At 48.6% G+C, this 17,727-nt stretch overlaps 1 protein-coding gene across 4 annotated transcripts in view; it reads right to left on the bottom strand.

Annotated features, from left to right (window-relative positions):
* The window catches only part of CACNA2D4 (calcium voltage-gated channel auxiliary subunit alpha2delta 4), a 139,895-nt gene that overhangs the window by 13,443 nt on the left and 108,725 nt on the right, over positions 1-17,727 (bottom strand). For 3 of the 4 annotated variants that reach the window (XM_037390301.1, XM_037390298.1, XM_037390299.1), the window contains 8 exons: positions 17,539-17,583; positions 16,537-16,599; positions 10,746-10,816; positions 9,848-9,923; positions 7,982-8,034; positions 6,941-6,996; positions 5,549-5,569; positions 185-302 (listed from right to left, as the gene is read on the bottom strand). In XM_037390301.1, the coding sequence (XP_037246198.1) occupies positions 185-302; positions 5,549-5,569; positions 6,941-6,996; positions 7,982-8,034; positions 9,848-9,923; positions 10,746-10,816; positions 16,537-16,599; positions 17,539-17,583 (503 nt within the window). The remainder of the gene's footprint in view (positions 1-184; positions 303-5,548; positions 5,570-6,940; positions 6,997-7,981; positions 8,035-9,847; positions 9,924-10,745; positions 10,817-16,536; positions 16,600-17,538; positions 17,584-17,727) is intronic. The other variant, XM_037390300.1, reaches the window with a different exon arrangement.

Here is a 17,727-nt window from a genome sequence, read left to right on the forward strand (position 1 = left end):
CCCAGCGTGGCTGTTTAGCTCTGCTCTCTGGCCACAGCTGTGGATGCGGCAGTGGCCACACCATGAGCACAGTGGCAGGGGACTCGTCTCAGGTGCTGTCGTCACCGGTGGGCTCTGTGACAAGGCTTGCATGCCATCAGGACCTGGGGAGCCCCCCAAATGAAAGGGAAGCTGCAATTCTTACTTTTGGCAATCTCCACAGTCAATCAGCCCATTGGTCTCCTTGATGGCCGGCTCATACACGAAAACGGGGTACTCGGTGTCACAGGGCTGCAAGGTGTCATGCTTCTTGTGCCTGTGAGCTGCGATGGTAAGGAGAGAAGGTGAGGAATGAAGGGCAGAGGATCTTACCGGTGTGGTCTGCACAGATGGAAGCATTTAAGACTGGTGATGTAGGTTACAGAAGGAGCCCTGCATATGTGTGTGTCCCCCGACAGTGGCCAAGAGCAGGTGCCTACCAGGGAAGAAAGGGAAGGAGATGCTGCGGAAAGCAGCCAGACAGCAATTCCTGCTCCCACTAGGTGGTGTGGGAAAACCAACATATGTGAGAAATGAAATGCGCCCAGTATTCCCACTCGCCTTCCCCAAGCACGCCTGGATCCTGCCCTGCCGAAGCCACAGCCGTGGGGCCACAGCAGCCACAGCACCCCAGGGACCCCCATGGCCAGTTAGGCAGGGACATTTGGGCACCGGTACCCCTGAGTTCAAAGGACAGGGGTTGTCTACCAGAGCAGCAGCCTTAATAAAGTCCCTCCTACCTAACCCAGCCCTGGTTCATGCACTTTTTTAAATATTCAAAGCTGTGACTGAGCTGGTCCTTCATGCTGAGGGATCTGCCCCTGCGGGGATCCTGTGTGTCCATGGTGGGGTTCTCCATCAACCGCTGATCCTTCCTGAGCCCTCTGACGTTTCAGAGTGAGCCCACAGCAGGCAATCTGAGGGGCTGAGTATGTGTCACATCAAAAGAAAACACCGCCAGCTAACAGCTCTGGCCTGAGACCACAGGGAAGCAGACAACGGCTCTGGAGGACCAGCAGAGACCCAACTAACACAGAGCGCTGGCTCCTGGAGGGAGCCATCCCCTGCAGAGACAGGGAGCAGCTGCTCCATCACTCATCAGTTGCACTCTGTGGGAATCCCAAACTGATTTGGGGATGAGGGGGAGCTGAACCACTTTGCTGAGCCTCCCTTCAGAAGCAAGGGCATCCTTTCTAGGAGTTCAGCAAAGTCCGTCTTGCCTGAAACTACTGCCTTGGGCCCTTCTGGCAATTATTTTCTGCAGCTGGAGGTAGCAAAGCCAGCTCCTGCCTCTGTAGGACACAGGAGAATGTCGCTGCTGGAAATGTGAGGCTTTGTTGCTAGGGCAGAGGTGGTTGCGGCTCAGCTAACAACAAATATAAGAAATGGCTTTTACATCAGCTTTGGGTCTGAGCACAAAAGACTCACTCTGCAGCCCTGCACCCGCACAGCAGGCAGCCCTACCAGGGGAACGGGCAGGGAGAGAGTCCTTCTGATGCGGAGGATGACCCTTGCAGCAGTGGTGCTGAAGATTTATAGAAAAATGCAGCAACATGAGTTTTAATCAGTGAACGTATGGTAAGAAGGCACCAAGAGGGCATCCATGATTCTGATGGGTAATTTGTATCACTGGAAAACCCTCACCGAAAGGCATGGTATCCTCTCCCCCGACACGGCCTGAGCACACAGCACGAGGCAGGCACCACCCTGCAGAGCCTGCCATGCAAACAATGCAGATTACACAAGAGAGGAAAGCTGGATGATCTTCTCTGACTTTTCTCTCCACTATGGCAATCGAGTGACACAAGACATCCATTAAGAGCCAGGAACTGCAGCCCAAGCTTCCCTCTAATGCCTTCCTCAGGTGAATATGATGGGTACTCAAACGCTTCCCTGCGGTACAGAGTGCTTGGTAAGTTGCACCTTGTGCTTTTCTTCTGAACGTTCAAAAAACATCATTCGCAAAGCAGCCTCCTACTTCAATCCTTCCGGACTGTGGGACCCACCTTTTGGTATCACGGTTAGGTGCATTTTGCACAGATCCAAAGCACGCAGGGTTTGATTTCAGCATGATGCTTTGTTCTGTATTCACCCTGGATTCACACTAAATTAATCAGCTAAAGTCATGCTTTCAGGGTCTGGCAGAAACCCTGCTGCCAGCCAGGAGCTGCCTGGCTGTGCTCTGCCACCATTTGCCATCCCTCTGTGCAAACCCGACACTGCAGAAGTATGGAAAAGCCTCTCCCATTTTTACTAATGGAGAACACCCTGGGTTAGTACCTGTCACAGGGATGAACAGTCCTGAGGATATTCTGGACGAGCAGTAGAAGGCCCTGTTACTGAGGTGAATTTCAAAGGCTTAGACATTTCTGATGAAACACACAGAATGTTTTTTATGCTGTAAAGAGAGAAGCTGCAAATGCTTTCCAGCTCAGACTGGCTACTAACTGTATTCTGGCCACCGAAGTCCCTGATGGGCTAAAGGAATGTGAGGAACAGAGCGGGAACCCTTTCCCTCAGCCTTCATTCACTGTACTAGTGGCTGGGAAAACAGCTCCAAACTCTGAAACAGGTGGCTAGACTGTCATAGTCTGGGCCATGGACAGACCTTCTTAGGGACATGCTTGTGGCAAGACCATGCATTGGTCCCTCAGACACAAACCATCAGAGTCCCATTGGATCCCCCCTGGATTCACAGCACTGAGTGACCAGAGCTGTCACCACAGCTCAGCTGTTGGTGATGGACTGTGCTGGTTCTTGCTCAGAAGAATAGCTGTGATGACCACAAAGGTGACTTGATATAGTTGGGACACATCTGCTTGCAAGAATTTAGCGTGTTCCCCATGTCAGGAGTGGCAAAGGGTCCTGACATAGCAGAGACTTTATCCAGGTCCTCATTTTTCCCCTGTTCCCGGTAAAAAATTACGATCTTCACTAGCTCCAGCTTCCTGGTATAGTGTCATCAAAACAGACGGAGTAAAAGCAATATAAAAACCAGTGGTGTGAAAGACAGGGTACAGAGAGGGGGTGAATGAAACCATTGGCTAGGAAAATATGGGATGGAAGGAGATCTGAGGCCTCCCAGCCTCAGCCAGTGTTGAATCAGGGCTGTCATGCTGGACTTGGAGGGCTTGGAGAACTGAGCCTCAAGGGGAAAGTCAGCTAAAGAGATGGCATGATCCACACCTGGGACAAGCCTGACCTGCACGCAGGGGCCAGAGCTGTACCTCGGCTCCCAACACGGGACCAGAGAGGCAACGCCTGAGCCGCAGTGGCACTCGGAGGAGCAGCTGGTGCATCTGGAGGTGTGCAGTGGGAAGCACACCAGGTTTAGTCCCTTCAGGGGCACTTTTGCCACTGGCAATACGGGCTCAGTCACTCACAGAAGCCACGTTTCTGTCTGGGTCTCGCATGACCGCCTGCGACTTGACTTGCCCTGGGTTAACTTTATCCCGTGCACCAAGCTGTATTTTTAAACTCTGCTAAATTGGCACAAGTCCCCTCCACAGACCATCTTAAATCAGTTTTTGGCACAGGCTAAATGAAAAGAAGCCACTTTAAAATCTCCTAACTTCTGCACAGAGACAAGACCTATGACAGAGATTATGCTTAGGCCTACCGCCACTTAATTTGCTCGGAAGCAACGCAGCTGCAGCAGTATCGAGAAGTTCAGAGAAGCCCAGCAGCATGTACATCATCAGCAAAACGCTTGGGCTGAGCCTTTGCATGCACATGCTGGACATCAGAACATTATCAGCACTCTGAGTCTGGTGGTCAGGGATTAGTAAACAGCCAGAGGAGCTGATAACAAATTGCAAACTTTATAGCAAAGAGTGAGTTAATTCCAGGCTGTTGTTGCTACCATCTGCACTTCCAGAAAGACTTTGTCAGACATTTGGCAACTAATCCTCCTGAGTAGCAAAGGCAGCCGCCGCACCTTGTTATAAACTATACCACCCAGATTGTGAATTCTTTCTCACCAGCATAAATCATGCACCCAAGTCAGCGGATTTACTCTGGGACATGAGACAAAATCTGCCACTTAGTTACAAATACAAACCACAGAATTTAATCAATTATCTTGTAAAATATCCTCTGTGTATACTAGCATGCAGTGAAAAAGAAACTTCCGTGAGCTATGGAATTCTAGAAATAGTCCTTTCTAGGCTGCATGCCTTGGCTGGAGGTATTTTTGGCTTAATGAAAAGCTTTCAAACCTGTGGTGATGTCCATAAAAGCAGAAGCCCTTACAAACAGAAAGGAATGAGATGCTGAGAGCGGTAAAAAATCTGGGGAAGCAAACATGTCTTCCCATCGCTTCTGAAAACAGATTTGCATGATGCGTGCAGTCTGCATATATCATGCCCATATTCCAACAGCATGACTCGCCCTCCCAGAAAGCAAGAGAACTTGGGAAGCAGAAATAGGCTCAGCGCTGCAGAGCCAGAGGTGCACAGGTCAGGCAAGGGTGAGCATTAGCTCCCCGACCATTAATTCCTCTGCACATATCCCTGAATAAATGTGTGCTCAGTTTCCCTCTCGCAAAATGTCTCCTTCTCTTCATATTTTTTGCATACACCAGCCTTGGCATGCAGTCAAGAAAATGTTAACATCTCTGGCAAAAATCTACAGCCCTTTCTCAACAACACGTGCAATCCATTTCTTCCAGCCCCAACAGTATTCTTCCACTCCGCTCCACCCCCTACCCCCCACACCCCGCCACCATGGACACTAATTTTTTTCATCTGTAGACACCCTTTCTTTCTCTTCCTCTTCTTCATACAGTAAGACACATTCCAAATGTCTCTGTTTCTCTATCTCCGTCTCACACATACGTCTTGCTGGGCAGAGAGCAAATCGGCGAATACAGGCTAGATATGGAAGCAGGGAGATAGAGACACAGCCACAGTCTGGACTCTGTCTTGGAGGGATTTCTAACTTGCCTGTAGGAGCGGATTTATGAGCTAGAGCATACACTTATCAGCTGAACTGCTTGAAAGCAGTTCTGCATTATCCTGGGGCTGGGCTGGGATTCATCAGAGGGAGCTGAGCTGTGTAGTGTGGAAAAGAAGACTTAAGTTGCCTCTTAGTAACTGAAGTCTATGAGACCCGTATAGTTTTTCCTGCAAGAAAGCACGGGTTGGTCTTTGGTTTTGGCATAACAACAGGAAAGAATGGGACAGCTGGGAAGCAAAGTGAAGGACATGCCATGGTACATGGGCTATGGGCCCACCTACACTGTAGTTACGAGGGATGGTGGTGTTTGCGCCCACAGGTCTTGAAGCGGCTGGTGTGCCCCTTCTTTTATTGACATCTTGGTGACAGACCTTCAATCACCAGCTCAGCCAGCTAAACAAGCAAGCGTATCACTTGCTGCTTCGCAGTGCAGCGAAATAGAGCCAGGCACTGCTTTGTCCCTGCCGCACCTTTCTGCAAGCTCCCCATTGTCCAAAAGGTGGAAAAAAGTCTTTCCTAGCCTGCGATTTCTAGCTAAATCCTCCTCTTTTTGCTGTTAAGTGGTTCTACTTACAGTGATGGAAGACAGCCTTGGCTGGAGAAGTCGCACGACACACAGAGACACACAATGAAGATGGAACCACGTGAGAGTTGCACATGATGGCACCGCAATGAAGAGATGAATTTTCATACAGCAGTCACGGGGGTGATGTGGGAGAGAGATGAAGAAAGCACAAAAGGAAATGGTGATGAGCAGGGCCGCAGTGAGAACCCCCCTCCTTTTTCCTCACATCTCCTCAAGTGAAGGCTAAATCAAACTGCGGTCCCCCAGGAAGAGCCACGCTGCCTCCTGCACTGCCACAAGCACTGCCCTTGCTCATCTGACTCTTCCTCACCGATTTCTGCCTGGGGCACTCCCGTTATCCTGATGCATGTTAAGCAGCAGCCAGGGCTGTGTAGAAGAAGATAGCTGCAACTTCTGCCATCTCTGGCAATCTTCTTTGGAGGCGGTGAGTGGGACCTAAACAGCATCCAGACATCGGGCTGGTTCTCTGACTAGAAGGAACTCTTGCTTTCTAAAAATGACTGTTTCCCCATTACACCAGGGGAGTTCAATGCAGAAGACTCAGCGCTGCAGCCAGCAGGGAAGGTACCACTGTCACCACTAAAAGCACCATTAGTGCTGAATAATTAGTCAGGATGGAATAATGGCACCTACATGGCTGTGCAGAGCACTCCTCACTTTCCCCTTTGGGTCAGCTCAGGGCCATGAACATCCCCCCTGCCAGCAGGGGCAGGGATGGGGCTGCAGAGACTCCCGGGACGTTTCCAGCAGGCAGCACTGCAGCTGCAGGGCAGGTCACTGGATTTCAACCCAGACATACCGCTCTGCTGCACTCAGCTGCTGTGCAATGCCACGTGCTATCATCTTCTCTCCTCTAGAGAGGGTCCACTGGCCAAGTGTAGACCCTCAATGTGTTATGGAACCTTACAGGTTTCTGGCTAGCTTCCTGGGACCCCTGCTAGGCTCCGGAGAGCCTGCTGCTCCAGCCCTGCTCAGTCCTGTCTTGTAGGCCACCTTCAGGGAAGACTGGAAGTCATTCCAACTGAAGGGCTTTGCAGTTGATGCTCTTTCATCCCACTGCATGTAGGTTGGGAGTCCTTGGGTAGAAGAGCCTCCCTCACCCCAGCAGTTACCCTGAGGAAAGCAAGCAGTGTGCTCCAAGCTGCACACTCCTCACCCTGACCGCTCTAGTGCTGTGGCAGCCTGAAATGGGGGTGGAAATGGGGGGAGATGGGGTGGTGGTGGGACCTGGAAGCTGGCTTCCAGTGTTTGTGGAGGGAGAGGTGGCAGGGCAGACAGCAAACTCCTTGAACGAGGCCAGGCTCCCCCATACAGCTTCTTCTGCCACCAGTGGCTGTAACACGCACATGCTATGGGGCGGCTGGACTCTTGTGTACTCACCATCTGCCAGGTTGTCTGAGTGCCAGAAGCTACTCATGTTAAACTCCAAAAGGAAGCTGTCAAAAGAGCAAGAACAGAGGATGCTTTTTCAGCAGCCTGGAAGGATGCAGGTGTCAGGGAGATGGCCCCGTCGCCCAGCGAGTATCAGTTCTAAAATGTTTACTAGAAATTTGCTGGCAGTGGAAGTCTGAGGTTTCTTTTTTTTTTTTTAATTTTATTTTTTCCTCTCCACATGATAGAGTGTAGCTCTGTATCATGGGATCTGTACTGTGCAATATCTGAATGGGCTTTTTCCTGAAGTACGTACTGTGCGGGGGCCTTGCCAGTGAAGGAAGGAATGAGCACAGCAGCCCCTGAGGCTGGGAGGGGATTCAGTCACTGCGAGACCCACCTGAGGAGCAGGCACGGATGGCCATCAGGGAGCCCATACCCTGGCTACTCGGAGGTACCTGCACATCACATTGAATTATTCTGTACCAATACGCTCAAGCTCTAGGAGCTGGATCTTTTCTGCACCTTCCCTTTTGCACACCCAGCCAGCTGACCAGCGGAACTTTCACCCTGATTTGAGCTTGACCTCCGATTCCCCCCCACAGTTTGAGGTGAGCCCGAATCCAGGCTTGATTCAAGGCCTCCCCTCTCTCCTGCCTTGCCTGCCACTCAGCTCTGAGCTCCCTGGCTTCCTTCCTTCAACCTTCACCCCCTGCGAAACAACGGCGTGCGTTTGCTCATCACGGGCAAAGGAGACAGGCAAGAGGACTCGGCATCAAGGATCTGCATGAGGTCCCAGGAGACCCGAGTCCTATTTCTGACTCTGTCACTTTGTACTGAGTGACTTCAGGTAAATCCCAGACCCACTCCAGGCCTCTGCCTCTCAAAATGGGAATAGTAATAGCTTTCTGTCTCCCAGGAGCAAGGTGCTGAGCTGAATGTCAGAAGGCTGAGAGCAATGCCCTCCGCGGGGGGCTCCGCCTGCAGCATTCTCAGCTCTCGCCCCCATTGGTCTGAGCCTCCCAAACACCCCCATCTTTTGGTACTCACATGAGGAAATCACTTATCAGCCATTTCACTGCAGCTAGAAAGGCATAAATTGGCTGGAGAACAAAAGAAGAAATGAGAAATACCATAAGGATCTGGTCAGAGGGTTTATAATTGTTATGCAGGACCCCACGTTTCAGACCAATTCCCTCTACTGATCAGAGTGCTTGAAGACAGACTGGAAATTCAAGGTCTGGGCATCACTGGAAAATGTTCAAAATACATCAAAAGCCAGCAGAGCTGCCTTGCTACTAATAATATCTTCTCACCCCCTCCCCGTCAGGGTCAGGGAGTTTATCACAAATGTATGAAGGACTTTGAAGATGTAATTGCTTGATGATTTCTCTCCAGTATGGATGACCTTGAGAGCTCAGAGCAGGAGAGAAGCACAGCTAAATGGGACACCACCAGTTTAGGATGCTTTTATGTTCTGATAGCAAGTGGTGTTTCTGGGACAAGTGACAGCATTGCCCAGGATTTAGTATTATCTGCCATTGATTGATTATGCTTAACTGGGCTTTCATCCAGCTTTTCCTCAAGATGGCATTACTTCTATGATCTTCCTGCTTTTCAGCTACAAATTGGAAATCCAGCATTGTCCCAGGGACAATCCATCTGCAGAGGATCCTGCTGCTTCTTTTCTTCATGGCAACTGTGTCTAATTTTCATCTTTCCCTCTCATAATCATGCCTGTATCCTCAAACCCAAAACAGATGCAGCAGTCACAGGGCACAAGACAATGTTCCGTAACTTACTTATATTCACCTAAAATAAGTCAGCAAAGAGTGAAATGTATACATTGTTGGGAATCGGACCGATTTTTATGTATGTATATGAAAAATGGACTTTTCTTGATTTCTTCCTTTTCAAGCATTTTGCTAAGATGGGAAAAAGAGAGAGGGAGGCTGAATTCTCATCTTTTTATTCTCTTCCCAATTCACCTCATTTTTGGCAGCTCATATTTTGTGACATTTCTTTCGGTAATCAGAATTGGAGGATATGATCGAGCAAATATTTTCACTATAATCACAATATTTTATCTATCCAGCTTAAGTATAGCCATTGCAAAGTTTAATTTTTTAATTGTTTAAATGATAACATGTTGTTAAAAAGTAGCATTTTGTTGAAAATTATTTTACTAGAAAAAAATGACAATGTCACACTGTAAGAAGTACTGCCATACCACATTTTAAAGTATCAAAAACCTGATCATAACAGTTTAGGATTGCTTCAACTAGTTTGAAGTGGCCTGCATGTTGAGTAATTACTTCTGTCTGTTCAAGGCCAGGTTAGGAAGGTAGAGTGGGATTAGGTTATTAGCTTGTATCAGCCTAAACAGAGGTTGCATTTGGGTACTGCAAAAAGATTCACTCTGATAGTTTGTTCCCTGGGCTATCAGCATTTCTCTGCAGCTTTTACCCCTCTCTCTCTTGCTGCAAGCCCACTCATGCTTCCCTGAAAGGCTGACAGTTTTCTCCCAGTTGCTCTGTTCCCTGACAGTGCAACTCTCCCTTTTGAGCTGCTGAGTAAAACCGTGCCCTGTAAAAGCATTCCTGTTCATTTCAGCTGCTTGCTGGTTCCTTGGTTTTTAGAAGAAGCCTGGCAAAGTCTAGTACCTGTTCTCTCCCTGGTCCTTCTGATTTTCAGTGGGATCCTATACGCCAATGGAGAGCCAAATTGGAAACCACTGTCAGTGGCCATCACTGCCTCAGAAATCTGCCTTAGGTGAGTTTGGGCATTCCCATTACTTGAAAGCAAACATCTACTAAACTCTTTTGGGGAACGTGCTACATCCGTGTGTTGGAGATGGCCTAGGAGAAAGCCTCTGCGGCCAAGCCCAGAGAGGGCTGCATGCTGACAGATACGTACGCTGAGCAGAGGCCGGGCTCCACTGTGGTGGTGGTAGGGTACTTTGCACATTGCTTGATAATCATACATGGTCACCCTGCAATCAAAACAAAACAAGTGAGCAGTCAAAAGCAAGCAATGCAACTCCCTATGGGACGCACACCTCAGCTTTTTCTAAAACATTTCCTGTACGGAAGAACTAAAGCAGTGGCCTGCTTACACGTGCCTTTGCTGTTTGGCCCATCCTGGATCTTGCAAAGCGGGAAATACAGGCTCTGGATTAATGTCACTGGGTCAGTACAGGAGGAAATTTGTCCCTAATTCCAGACGGTGAGTAAAGCAGGCTGTGAAGGAGGAGAATTATAATTCTAACTACCTCAGGTTCCCTTAGTGCCTGTTTCAAGCCACTGAAACTCTGAACTCTCTTTGACATGGGCGGGGGGAGTGGAGTGAGGCGAACAGAGATATATTTAGTAGTGAGAGAAATGTGCTCAGCCAGCTGCAACGCTACATCTGGGGGGCTCTCAGACAACTGCTCATAAAAGGGCTTTCCAAGTGGCAGAAGGAACTGAAGCACTTTATAGCCAAAATGCCAAGAAATGTTTCCCATAGCATCTTGCCCTGGAAAAGACAGAGCAGCAGCTGTTTTCCAGCCACACGGAGATCAGAGTTACTGTCCTTCTTGGTGCTTTGCAGCAGGTGGAAGGGCAGGAGATGAGGAGAAACAGGGTGTGTGGTGATGATGGCTGAGCAAGTCAGGGGAGAGGGCAGGTAGCTAAAGGAGCTCTTGTATCAAGAGAGTCACATGCATCAGCATGTGCATATTCCTCTGCTCAAGTGCTGCTTATGGGGACCAATAAGCTCTGACCCACACACCAGCTGAAGAAAGAGAAGTACAGCACAGAGATCCCCTGCTTACCGCCTGAACATGCCCATGTTTAGCAGCTGGGTCATTACTGAGCCTTCCACTGCACCCAAAAATTTTCCAGTCTGCAAGCATAAGAAAGGAAAAAAACAGAATAAACTGACAACAGTAAAATTTCCAGATTCTCAATGGCTCCAGCCAATCCAGTCTGTCTGGAGGCCTACTACACATAATGAGGGTTTTATAAGGAGGTAGCACCGAGCTTTGTCCTTTGGCTGGCTGCAAAGCCTGAGGGAGGACTTCCCCCATCGCCAGCTGGGCATCCTGCACCATTCCTATAGCACCTGGAAATTATTTAGCCCACGCAAGTCCCTACAGCTTGTGACAGAAAAAGGCAGAGACCCTCAAGCTGCAGAGACCAGGCATGTTGATTCACTGGAAGCCTGGGCTCTCCTGTGGGGTTTTGTGAATCCACGTTCTCTGGATGTGAACGCCTGAATCTCTTCCGCTTAAGCCTCTCTGCTTGCCCACAGCTTCAGGGGCTTCGGACACCCCTGCTCTCCTGCTGCCCCAGGCAGACTGGCTCACCACGCATAAGTGCACCGTACAGAGTTATTTAGGTAGCAAATGCAATTGTACAACTCACTGCTGCGCAAGTTTGAAGCAGACAGTAACCCAAACAACGTGATACAAACAAATTCATCCCTTAGCTTACACACTACACACTGGCACAGCGAGAACTGTAGCACAGGCCCCACCCTAGCAAAAGCTGCATTTGGGGGAGCAACAGCCCCCAAATGATGCTTGTGTGCCTGAACTGAAAGTGCAGCTTGTGGCCCTCTTGTCCCATTCACGTTTCAGAGTCAATAATCCCAATTACAGTCCCTGCTGCTTTAAAGACTTCAAACAAACAACAGTTCTGGCTTTCCTGATTAATAAACCATGACAAATCTATTGCAAAAATGCTTCGGATCTGCCAAGTCCACTGCTTTGTTTGCAAGCAAGTAAGTAAAATACTCATAAATAAAAGTGCAGATATGAGCTGTCCTCTGTCTGTTTTCCTGGCTCGTGGGTCTTGACACGGTAAATACCTCCCATATGTTATGGAAGTGTTTGTATATTGCAGTTTGAGGGGACATTTTACTTTTCCACTGATAGGCCAGCAGTCATTTAGCACGTATTAGAAGATGACAGATGACTTCACTTATCTGACTGGGGCACTTCCACTAAAAAAACCCAACCCTCAGTCAGATTTACCTAAGATCATACGGTAATCATCTAACAGTAGTGTTACGTGGTTATGAGCCTCTTCTCAACAGGCTTTAGAAGGTGTTTCACCGTATAAATTGATAACACAACATCAACTCCCCCTCGAGCATTTAGGCTGTAATCGTCTCAGACATAGTCAAATGTGTCTGAGCAAGCGCTAACTTTTTTCACCTCCCTCGCTCTTTCAATCTGATTAGGGTGGTGAGGAGGCCAGCTGCTTCCATTTAATACCCGTCTGCAGCCCCAGCGGGAGCCAGAGCAGTGGGATTTAGCGCAGTGCAAGCTGCAGCCCGTATGGTGAGGGGGCCACTGCAGGACTGCAAATGGGGCCCACCCTGTCCAGGGACACTGATGTCTGACCAAATTTCTCCAGGTAGAATGTTGTTCCTATAGGTAAAAGTATGAGGAGCTATAAGTGTAATTGAGAGTAAGGACTAGGGAATGTGTTCAGAAAAGCATCAGCAAACTGGCCTTTAACATCAAATCAGGCATTCAAAACTCAGCGCTGCCTTAGGTAGTAACACAGGAAAGCATCACTTGGCAGAAACCAACGTGGTCATATAATGAAGCAACATTTTGCAGAGCAGCAGCTCTTGTTACAACCCGCTTTCTCCAGTGATTGGCCGCTGCTGTCCTAGACATCCCTCTGCTGTGTATCTCCAAATTCCCAGCTCTGGGCAGGTTTCCACAGGCCCTCGCGATTTCAGCGGTTCACAGCACAAAGCATGGCCTCTGACATCCTCGTGACACATGCTGTATCACATTCCCCTGCAGCTGAGAGCATACAAGTACACATGCAGGCTGTGCACAGGAAAGAGATGCATCCTGGAGCACACATGTGACTCAAAATGTACATCACTGCTCACATGTACATGTCTATGCTTTGCTGGCTTGTTGAGCAGTTTGCACTTTCGGTACACACAAAAGCAGTAGCCAAACAGGCTCTGCCAAATGGGCCAGGCTTTGGGTGAGGGGCCAGCCTCCTTGCTGCATGGCTCAAACAAAGCCAGCCCTTGCTTCTCCACAAGCTCTGCCCAGCCCTGGTGGGATCTTGGCCTTTTAGTTGCCACTTTGCACCCTGTCCCTGGAGTCCTGCCTGGGCAGAGCATGCAGGCATACCCTGCAAGATGTCTTAGGGAGAAGGCAGCAGTACTAGAAAAAGAGGTTTAATGAGCCAGGGGACACCTGGATGCAGAAAGCTGAGGGAACTCAAGACACTGATCTGCAGCTGCGCCTCTGGCTGGCAGTGAAAGGTGGCTAAAAACTCAGGGGTGGTCATAGGACCATGGCTGCAAACATCAGCAGAAACCTAGCACGGAGCAGCCCTCGCTGCAGCCCAGCCAGAGCCTGCTATTTACTTTCCCTTCCTCCCCTGCCCTGGATCACCTGGTCCTGCCCTCACTCAGTCCCTTCTCCTGGCTCTGGCTATTAAGTCTTTGCTCCCTCCACGATGAATCTAGATGGGGAGATTAGCTCGAATTAAGAGATTACCCATTCTTCCCCAGGTAATCCTGCAGGGAGCTTCTAACTCGTCACTCATGAAAATCCTGAGTCCCTCTTTCTTCCCGGTGGCTTCTGGCTGCCAGTAAGCTTCCTGCTGCCTTCACACAGAGGTTATTGTAGCCGATCCCCCATACTGATCCCTCATCCCAAGGGCAGAGGAGACCAGAGCCTGAGCCAGGCTGTCCTTAGCCCATTCCTTCATGAAGTCGCTTTGCTTTCCAGCGTGGTCACCCAGGGAAGGTGGTGCGGGCAGCAGGCAGCCCCGGGCAGGCAGTGAGGCTGGGTGAAGCACCGCAGCTCCAAGGGAGTCAGATGGAGCAAAACACCTCAGAGCCCCCAGAGCCGGTCTCCAGCACCAGCTGCTCGCCCCGGGGGCTATGGGGACACAGGCATTTTGGCAGCTCTCCGTTATTCTTAGCTTGCGCTTTGCCCCAGGAGGCAGGTGGTTTGGACATGAAAGCTCCTCAGTTGCCTTCCTCAGGGAAGCAGGGATGCACGTGGGGCCCTGCTTGCGCTGAAGCTGCCACTGCCCATGTGGCTCAGCACAGCATCCTGACTCCTTTGGCATCTAATAAACTCACTCCCATCCCGGCTGGTGGGGCAGAACAGGAATTGTGTGGGCAGGCTGCCCTTCTCCCTGCTGCTGGGCTGAAATGCTGGCCCAGGCAGCTGAGCCACTGGCATGGGGAAGGGAGGGAGGGCAGTGACTTCTCTAGAAAGGCAAAATACCCCCAAAAATCCAGCAACAGGACTTTTTTTGGCATTATGCTAAAGGATGCACTGAGGGAAGAGTGTGCAGGGGGGCAGGGAAGGCCACTTAGCAGCAAGTGATCCCACGCAGCAACATCCAGGTGGCAAGGCTGTGAAACTCAGGGTATTGATTTAATGCTGCTGCTGTCTTGAATTCCCTGTAGGGTTTAACGCTGTGGACACTCATGGTGCCACCAGGAAATAAAAGCAGTAACTGGAACAACATAAAGAAATCAGAAGAAAAGTAGTGGTGAACTCAGAGGTCAGGGAGGTAACAGCTGGAAGAGACCACAGCTGTGGTGCCAGCCAAAATGCTTGCTCTTGGAGGCACGTGGGTAATGTTTATAATTCACCTAAATCTACTATAATGTTATTTTTCTGCTAGTCAGATCTTTCAGAGATGAGATTTTGGAAAAAAATTTTTTCCTTAAGATGCAGGAAGAATACAGAGACAGAACCCAGGAGGGTGGTGCTGAGGACAAACAGCAGACATTAGCTGAATGGATACATGCCACAGGACTCAGCACAGCACCTCTGAAAATGCATGGGAGTCAGAGGAGGAAACAGCAACTCCTGACTACCAGCCCATCACAAACATACAGTAGGACCTGGCATCCCAGAGTAGGCAGCCAATACAAATTTACAGCATTTTCCTCCCTTATTTTTCAAATTTTCTTTGCTTTTGTTTTTTTGGCACACCGCATCATTGAATGGGCACTTTTACTGGAATGTTCAGTGTGCCAGGTAGGTCACACTGTTTTCCCAACAGAAAAGAGGTTGGTTATTCCTTCCAATATGCTCCCCTTGATATCCGTCTGTATCACCCCCTGGTGCCACTGTGTTGCTGATTCATTTTGCCTTGTGAGTCTCAACAGTTCTCATCCTGGCCTCCCTGAATCCACTGTGTAGTGCCTGCAGAATTCACGATCTCACCTTTTTCTTTTGCCAGCCTGTTCTGAATATGCTAACCAACACAAGCCCAGATGGGAAACCATGGGACTCATATAGATGATGTTTTCTGTTTAAATACCAGTCTAAAAATTCCTCTTCTTTCTTTTCTGTCCCAGCTACTTTGAGGTCTTTGCTGCTACTTCACGTTTCACTCTTAAACCAGAACTTCTTTAACAGCTTCTTGTAAGGGACTCTGTTCAAGGCTCATAGAAAATCTGAAATGCAGCAGGTAATCCATTCTCCCTTATCTCCTGATTTACTCACACTGTCAAAGAACTATAGCTGATAAGATAGGTTTTCTTTCTTTATAGAAGCTGTGCTTCTTGTCCCAACCACATCCATTGGGTGTTCTGTTACTTTATATTTAATTTCCTTTTCATCCTGTTTGTCACATCTTGAAAAAAGTAATTTCTGGAATTGGATCTACTGACTTCTGGAAATACACACACTTTTTTTTACTGAAGTATTTTTTAACTCCAGTACTATGGCAATTTCAATGAAAATCCACACTTCCGTCAGTAACAAACCCACTTCATTTCCCGTTTCTTCTATAAGGCCACTGTTGCTATTGACTTATTGCTTTGTAGTTTATGAGACTGTTCCAACACACTACTTTCTGACATCCAAATCTATGGTCTTTTATTATTTTGAAACAAATAGCTTTGTGGTGAATTTACTGGAGAGCAGAAATGTATAGCTAAACCATGCAGCATTGCCTTTATCCAGGCTGCATGAAATGTCACAACACAAACTGTACTCCTTCATCTCTCTAGAAACGGTCAGTGAGGCACTGGTAGCAGGAGGAAAGGAAGCAACTTCTGTTGCTTATTTTTTATTACTATTCTGAGTCTTTTTCCTTACTCCTTTCACCTCTGCGAGTCCAGTAAATCCTCCAGTTTAGGTGTGCTTCTATTTCCAATTTGCTTAAATGATTTTGTCTTCCTTTTTGCTTTTGGTATTTTTCTCTTACCATCCCCTCAGTTTTCTTTCCTGAAAAGCACCTGCTTCGACTTCAGAGGCACTCAAAAATGCTGCTCCTCTCCCTTTCCTTCCCACGTCAGGGCATGCCTGTCTTCTGGGACTGTCTCTGATCATCTTTCAGTAGCATCTGTGCCAAGGGAAAGGAGTCTAATTTCCTCATTTCTAATAAAAAGATATTTTGACTAGTTTCTTCCTTATCACTGCAAACTTCTTCCTCACCTAGAATGTGCTGTCACTCTGCCTGGAGGCTTCCCCCTTGCTGCACAGCTGAATTAAATGACACCATGGCCACCCTTTTTACACAACTGAACTTCATTTGTTTCAAACAGCTCTGGTGGGTTATTTAGGAACAAGCCAAGCACACTCTCCTCCTTCTCTTATGCTCGCTTACCTCTGCAAGTCTTTTGGAAACAAGTATAAAGCCATTGTTATCAATGAGGAAGCAATTCAGTATCTGCAGAAATGAAAGAGAAGTAACATTAAAGACAGCTTTTTTCATGGTTTTCTGGTACGTACTGCTGTGTGCAGGATGGAGTGGTGTGGGCTTGTGCTTGTGGCAACAGCCTCAGTATTTCCATGCCTAGCCCCACGGCCCAGCTACTACTGGTTTTACACAATTTACTTTTCCTTCTCTGCCTCCATTTTGAGGTATTTAGCTCATGAGCTGTCTGTGACAAAGATTGTCTCCTGCCAGGGCTGTGTGCAGGCCTAGCAGGCTGTGAGCCATGCTTAAGAAGACAAGGCATCCTGCAGGAAGCAACAGTATATTTGGAGAGCACTTCTCTTTAAGTAAACAGTATCTACTGCTTTCCATCTTCAGATTTCAGAGATATAACCACCCATGAAGTAACCCTCCCCTCACTGCTGAGTATCAGTGCTGGTCTTATTTTTATCTTGCAGAGCAGGAAATGGAGGTACAGGTTAGGTCTCGCAGGGAAAATCTAGGATGAAGAGCAATTCCTATGTGAATACAGAACAAAACCTCTGCTGATCCTGCTCTGAAGGGCAGAGGACCTCCTGTCCCAAATATGCCTGAGACCAAGGCTGAAGCAGTGGTGTAAATGCAAAGAGGTATGCATGTCATGCTGGCAGCCACTCTCTTTGGAAGACCTGAGATGACAGTAAGATAGCCTTAGAGGAGACTGACTCTCCCAAGTCACTGGTGGGTATCCCCATGCCCCTGCCCAGGCTCAGCTGATGTCTCACAGCTGAGAGGAAGACCTACACTGGAGGTTTGTCTCAGCAGCACAAGGACCTGCCCCAGCTGTGCAACCTTTTGTGAGGAGACGATAGGCAATACCTTTTTTTTGAGCAGGGGGAGACAGAGACCTCCACAGAGCAGGCAGTCAATCACACCCATCACAGATACAGGGAAGAAATCTGGGCAACTTACATCATCCTGACAGCTTAGTGGGCAGGCACCATCGAAGGCACTACACTGGAGAGGAAAAACCGAGAATTAACCACAGTATGATTTCATCTTACAGTCTCCCCCTTGGGACTGCTGAGCTAAAGGTCTTTATACCAGCATCCCATAAAGCTCTGCAATTTAGCTGGCATTTCCACCAAGACGAGCTCTACA

The sequence above is a fragment of the Falco rusticolus genome, chromosome 5 (assembly GCF_015220075.1).
Source record: "Falco rusticolus isolate bFalRus1 chromosome 5, bFalRus1.pri, whole genome shotgun sequence".
In the NCBI taxonomy this organism is placed as follows: domain Eukaryota; kingdom Metazoa; phylum Chordata; class Aves; order Falconiformes; family Falconidae; genus Falco; species Falco rusticolus.